General features: G+C 34.5%; 1 protein-coding gene across 1 annotated transcript; it reads right to left on the bottom strand.

The window, feature by feature from the left end:
* Nucleotides 1-2,826: 2,826 nt before the first annotated feature.
* LOC104398101 (chromosome unknown open reading frame, human C14orf2) lies at nt 2,827-5,629 on the bottom strand. The gene is made up of 3 exons (XM_010008146.1): nt 5,506-5,629; nt 3,710-3,730; nt 2,827-2,852 (listed from the first exon to the last, which is right to left on the bottom strand). The coding sequence occupies exons 1-3, from the start codon at nt 5,627-5,629 to the stop codon at nt 2,827-2,829; spliced, it is 171 nt and encodes a 56-aa protein (XP_010006448.1).
* Nucleotides 5,630-6,852: the final 1,223 nt, after the last annotated feature.

The raw sequence follows: 6,852 nt of genomic DNA, 5'->3' as shown, positions 1-6,852 counted from the left end.
AGGCCCTGCAACCCCTATGGAGTTTGCTGTTTTATTAACATTGCAAAAGTAGTTTTGTGTCATTGCTGATGCCTTATCACAGGCAACAAATGAAAAAAACACGATTAACTATTTTACTACACAAAATTTAGTCCTCTTGTTTTAAGAATATCAGCAATATAACAGGAGGCAGCAGCTAAATGGAAACAGCATGATCTGTCAATGAGCAGTAAACATTTCCCCCACTAGTGTTTAATTGTGAATCATGATTAATATTACCTCCATTAATTAAAGTCTTGATCTGAAATAGTCATTTGCATAGGCAGATTTTTTTTCAGGAGCTGAGGCTTGTCTATATAGACATACCTGGAACAAGAAAACCTTTTGGTTTAAATTAGTTTTAGAAATCACCTTAGCTAAATTAAAAACAAAGGCACATATTCTAAAATAGTATTTACTTGAAGGATACTCCTTTGCAGTCCTTCTCTACCTAGGGCTACACTCCAGATGCTAGTGCTGCAAAGAAAACTGATTACTCTTTTCGCACGTCATTGTAAGTAAGAAATGGCTCTTATAATATCTTAGCTAAATTCCCTTTATTGTCCTCCTACTATGCTTTAGCATAGAGGAGCAGAAGATGTATGTATAGTGCTGCAGGTGTTAGACGTTCTGGGTATGTTGATTTCTGCTTTTGACACAAGCCACTGACTGGAAGTTAATTTCCTCCTTTAAGTCCTACTCAAGTAAAAATAAATGATCTGTTTACACATAAATACCAGTTTTACTTCACTCAATCCTTGCAGATTTGTTTTAAGAGTCACAAACAAGAAGAAATATGCTGCAGCCTTCATAAAAATTTCTGACAGATGCACTACTGGCAGAATCAGTTGCAGATAGCATGATTTCAGTAGAAATTATAAGTTTCATAACCCAGACACTGTTGCCTATATGTACTTTCTTTAAACATTAGCAAGTGAGATTTAAGAAGCATGAAGAGTTGAGCTAGGTTAAGTTTACCTAAAAGTGCAGTTAATTGTGCAGAGGGCAGATCAGAAGCCCCTCTTGGCTTTTCAGGTAACAAGTAGATCAGACAGCAGGTTGATGCAGCTCAGTCTCAGTGTGCTAGGTGCTAGCTAAGGGTAAGTAAATCCCACAGTAATTAATGGTTTGGTTTTTTTCCCCTAGCTTGTTTTCCTCAGCTCTGTAATTGAAAATCACTAATGCAGGTCATTTGAAGTATGTGTAGTATCTTAGGAACTGTAACTTAGTGATGATAAATTTGCATTACAAATGCACATATAGCTCTTTACCTGGCATAAATTTTCAATATTAACCACTAATTAAATATACCACAACTCTGACCCACCCTGTAATCACCACTGGCCTAATATCTGTTCATTTGAAGCTCCATTTTGTTTTTGTTTTTATTCTGTTCCCTTCTTCTGAATGCTTTTCCTTTTATGGAAAGAAAAAGTTCCAACCAATGTTTACCATCAGCAGGTAAGGTTATCAAGCTCCTGAGTTTTCAAATACACAATATTTTATGTTATGGCCAGATGCTGCAAACTTTAAAGCAGAACTTTAATCAAGCTGAAGGATGTTTCAGTGAAGTAGTTAAAAAGATGTATGGAAGCATTAAGCCAGTAAAATGACTTAAACCACTTCTCAAAAGCAGATTAGGCTAAATTTAAACAAAACATGAAGTGCAATTTTGGTTTTAAACACTATGTATCCTTGGTAAAGAATTCAGCATGTACAGGTTCCTTAAGTCTTCAAAATACAATACTAGCTATGGAGTTACTTTACCAGCTATCTGCAATAACCACTAATGACCCATCTTAGTAATAATATACATTCTAAACTTGCAGTAAAATATTCTTTGAAGCCAGTTGTTTGTTTATGCTCATATTAACTGTGGCCACAGTGCTTAATTTAATTCTTCCTTTTGAACTGAGATTTTTATAAACTCAAATGGCAGGTGAGGGCCCATGCACTATCAATTTGTTCATAAATGGGCATGTTACTGCTTACTCCTTTGCAAAATTTGTGAATAAAGGAAGAGCCTTTCAGAATAATTCCTTAGTTCTGCTGAATATGAAGGACAAATAAGGTAGCTGCCTATAATGTAGTGTTTTTTTTAAAAACCTCTGTTAACGCGTTGCATGGTGGTTTTGTTAACAACTTTTAAACAGCTTTTGTTTTTAAACCTTGGAAAACTAAGAACTCCTAAGAAAAATAATCTAATGTTTTTAAAAGAACTTTCTGAACTCTTCCATTATTGCACCACAAATTGTCAAAAAGCTGAGAAGTCCTCACACTTGGCATACTATTAAATTACATTTAAAAATACACTAATTATTTCAAAAGTTTTAGCAAAAAAAAAATAATAAAAAAAGAGAGGCTTAATGGTGTTTTATGAAATGTTGGCCAATTCTATAAATCAAAGAATGATTTGGGTTGGAAGGGACCTTAAAAGATCATCTAGATCCAATCCCCCTGCATGGGCAGGGACACCTCCCACTAGATCAGGTTTCTTGGGGCCCCATCCAACCTGGCCTTGAATTTCAGTTAACAGAAATTTGGTCTTTTTCAAAGTTCTATTTGGAACTTGGAAGAACTACAAAACACAAACAAAAGCTTATTCTATAAATCAGGTTCACATCACACTCCAGCATTCTTTAGTCCAACATGTTTAATTCCTTGTTGCTCAGCAGATTTAATTCTTTCTCCAGTTACAGCAGATGGATCAGGTACAGTTTTAGAATTAACTTCCCTATGGCTGTAACTTGCTTCATTTACAGTAAAGATGATGAACCACCAAATGCATATTCCAAGAAGAGAAGGTCTTTAATGATGGCCAGCACCAGAGGACTCTGAAACACAGACACAATTTAGACTCCCAACACTGGAGCAAATAAATTCAGGAACATAGTTCAGAACCTAGAAGAGACAACTGCATCTACATCTGAGCACAGGAATTGTCAGATTCAACTGCCCTGCCAAACAAAGCCCTCAAACTACACACATACAACTTGGCCAATACTAAAAATCCTCCTTCTAAAGTTTTAAAGTGCTACTATAGGTAAAGATCCATTCTTCCTCAGTTTTGGCATGGCTCTTTCTAAATTTAAATTTATTTGTGCTATTATCCCTAAGTCTAAGGGGCAGTACTTTCACTTTAAAAATGTAAATAATGTCTGTATATACAAAATCAACTGGGAGCAAATGGGCTATCAATCATGGTGCAGAAAGTTAACTGAGATACAGCAGCTCATGACAAAAAAATTTCTAATGTAATGTCAAAAGAAACTGTCCATAAATATCAAACCACTTCTTTATAGGAGATATAAAAATACAAATTCAAATTACAAGTTTAAACTTAGACTTTTTGACACCTAAAACAGCAGCTGCCCTTGAGATCATAGATTTAAGAAATTCCATTAAATTGTTGCTACTATTATTTAAAATAATTCTTCACTCTCAATCAAGACATATAGACATTCTGCCTACACAAAAGACAATTTAAGACAGAGGTAGCTTCTGTGAAGATTCACAGATGTTTACAGGTTAAAAAAAAAAATCAATACAACCAAAACTATCAATTTTGAAGTAATCTTTAAACATTTTATAAATACATAATTTAAAGCCCAAAGTTCTGTAAAATATGCTAAGCTAACCTTTATTGCACTGCTTTAAAAACACAACAGGGTATGAAATATTCAATACTTACTATTTGCCACTGCTTTTTTGCCTGGAAAAAAAGAAAACACAAGCTGAACAATGACAGTTTTTGGGGTTTTTTACCTGTTTATTTTTTGCAGATAAAATTCAATTAGATTATGCTACTTATGATTTGCCAATTTAGCTTGAACAAGATTTGAAAAGGATACAGTTCCATGGTACACATCAGTAAACGTTATTTGATTTTTAAAAAGTTGTTAGTTTTTAATTAACAGAGAGTCCATGCGTTCAGAAGTTGTACCCATCAAGACTCCTCCAAGAAACATATACAGAATAGTACTATTTTACGTAATATGTGGATATAAATACATACAACATATGGATGTAAATGGAATTAATAAGAATGCAGCTTGCTTTAAAATCTTCCTTTGTAAGTAAAATAGCACATTTTACATTCCCATTTTAATTTCTGTCCTAAAATACTGATTCACAGTGATCCAACAAAAATAGATGGAAACAATTCATCATAAGGAAAACAGTCATAAGAGGTTGTACAGTCTCCACCCTTGAAATATTAATTTGAATTATAATTAATAAAGTTGTAAGCAACGTTGATCTAACTACTTTAAGCAATGGTTTGGGACCAGGTGAGCTCAGGATCCCTTCCAATCTTCATTTTTCTACAACATACTCTTCTATAAATTCATGTATTATTTGCAAAACTCTTCCCCAAACTGTGGTAAGGCCTACAGCTATTAAAAGATTTTAACTTCAAAATAATGCTGAGCATACAGTTGTCCCATATAAAGATTTTGGCCCTCAAAACCTACACTACCACATCTACTATCTAAATAATAAATGAAAATGAAGTAGCACAACAGGAACACAAACTTGAAACAGTCTGTCAATTTTGAATTATCCTTGAAAATAAAGGAATTAAAGCAAATGTTCAACTAATTTATTTATTTTTCTCTCTGGCTGTTTAATGACTTATATTTACTTGTGTAAAAAAGCTTATAAGTACAGTGTAACAGTTTTGGACATGCTACAAGTTATTCAGACAAAGCTGGAGAAAGGTTGAGGTAACTTCACTCAGCTGTATCCACAGTGAGAAGTTCCTCTCTCTGCCAAGTCTGTCTGCAGTTTATAACATTACATTGTTCTTCACAGCCAGTAAAAGTTTGACTTGGAATTTTTTGGCACAGCCTAAATGAAAGAACAGGACCTTTAAGACAATATAATCTCTTCTACCTTTCCACTTTGAGGGACTTGACCCACTCAAGTTTGTTATTTCTACATTAGATGTTCTGTTTCTTCCTCTGAGAAAGTGACAAAATATCATTAAATAACACATGTTAATGTTCAGTGATGTACCTCACGTTTTGAGGTCTATCAGCTCAAAACAAGTGCTTTAACTTCCACACATTTGCATGGGAAAACCTTTTAAAAACTGTATTTTTCTGCAATGTTCAGTAAGAACAACATAAAGATTAAAAAAAAAAATCTATTCAAAGTACGTTCTAGTTCAGAAGAGTCTTATATTCCCCTTCTGGAGAAGGCTCTGGCTATATATTGCAAGTTAGGTACATGTTTTTGAAACAATTCCTATTGATACCTAATCTTCATAATGGAGGCAGTTACACTGGTGTTTGAGTATTTCTGTTAGTGTAACCTTCTGCACTGTTAACACTTCCAAATTTCTATGACAAAGCCCTACCCTTACATATGGTAACTTCATATTTTTTTAGTATTTTTAATGACTGGTTTCTAACTGTTAAAAGTATTCTCAGCTATAAATCTTATCTACACAGCCACTGCTAATTAAGATTATAATGTGTAACTTACCACCATATGAAATTTTGTAATAGGCATAAGCTGTTAATGCTACACCAACCCAGATTTCTTGATAGACAGTAGTGAAGTAGAACTTCATGGCTTTCCATGACTTTGGAATCATTGACTGCACCATCTGAAAATTGGAAGAAGTTTTGCCATAGTGAGTTTTGCAACTGGATTATTTTAAATGCATTTTTATCATCTATATGTATATACATATTCCTGATATATATTAGCAGGTGTTTACAGGTTAAAAACATGCAAAAGTACTTACTGCAAAGCAATGAAAATTCAGAGTTAATATTCCAATTGATTGGCTAAGAGAATAACTAATTACAGCTGGTGAAAGGGTTCAAAGACTATTCAATAGAGCATTTACAGAGCAGCAGTAGCTAGGCTGCTCTCTCCCTATTAGTCACAGCTTTTTATTAAGGTTTGCAGATTGTCTCAGGAAGAAAGCCCCTTTCCAGACAAGCTAGAGAGGCTCCTTCCTTGCACTACCGAGTTGGTTTTCCTCCATACTCCACAGCTAAAATGTCTGTCCCAACATGGTAAGTTCTATTTAAAATAGCAAAATAAATACTTCCTGGTCAGCTTTTTTTGTAGCCTTTGTATACAGCTCTGTTAGACAAACAAAATCAACTGTAAGGTGTTTTAAAATAAAGCTTATCTTAAGTCCTATACATGTTAGTACACGTTTACACCCCATCTTACTGAAATACTACACGTTCTATTGTCTTACATACATTACCCCAATAAAGTCACAGTTTACACTTCATACAACACAGTATTAAGTTAGCTATAGGGACAGAATATGGTAAATCTCAGTCCCAGGAAAGAAAAGCAGATTTAACCTTCTATGAGGTAGTGCCATAAATAAATGTAAAGCATCAGAAAGGAAGCAAGGGTAGCCAATGTCAGAACAACTAGAAAAATACAGGTCCTTAAAGAATGAAAGCATCTTCATGGTACTTAATGTATAATTGTAGAGAAACGCACATTTATCTTTAGTTGCTTCTGGACACAAATTTCAACAAAATTATGAGCAGATTTCCTTAAACAGCGTTGTGCTTTCACCAACACTACTAAGAACACTGCACCTCCCCCAAAGTTTCCAGTGTTTCTAATTTCAGATTCACAGTGCCGTAATAGTAGTAATTCTGCTATAGCAGAATATCAAGACATAGTAAAAATTCATGGAGACTGAATAGAAAGGGAAGGATTTTCCCACAGCTACAAAACACAGAGAAAAACCAATGTTATCTCCAGTTAACACCCCACTAAAACCCGGCAGAGACCGTTCTCCAAGGCCTCGGTGGGCGCGACGTTGTTCAGGCTTTTTTTGCGTGTACTCTA

This window comes from Chaetura pelagica, unplaced genomic scaffold, assembly GCF_000747805.2.
Source record: "Chaetura pelagica isolate M959 unplaced genomic scaffold, ChaPel_1.0 scaffold242, whole genome shotgun sequence".
NCBI classification, from domain to species: domain Eukaryota; kingdom Metazoa; phylum Chordata; class Aves; order Apodiformes; family Apodidae; genus Chaetura; species Chaetura pelagica.
The sequence above is the reverse complement of the archived record's forward strand: the minus strand, read 5'-3'. Positions and strand labels throughout refer to the sequence as shown.

Excerpts from the sequence above, each read along its gene's own strand:
- LOC104398101 (XM_010008146.1), bottom strand. The coding sequence starts at position 5,629 with ATGGTGCAGTCAATGATTCCAAAGTCATGGAAAGCCATGAAGTTCTAC. Across the intron at positions 3,731-5,505 it reads TTACAAAATTTCATATGGTG|GCAAAAAAGCAGTGGCAAAT; the intron begins GTAAGTTACACA and ends CTTTTTTTCCAG. Across the intron at positions 2,853-3,709 it reads CAAAAAAGCAGTGGCAAATA|AGTCCTCTGGTGCTGGCCAT; the intron begins GTAAGTATTGAA and ends TCTGTGTTTCAG.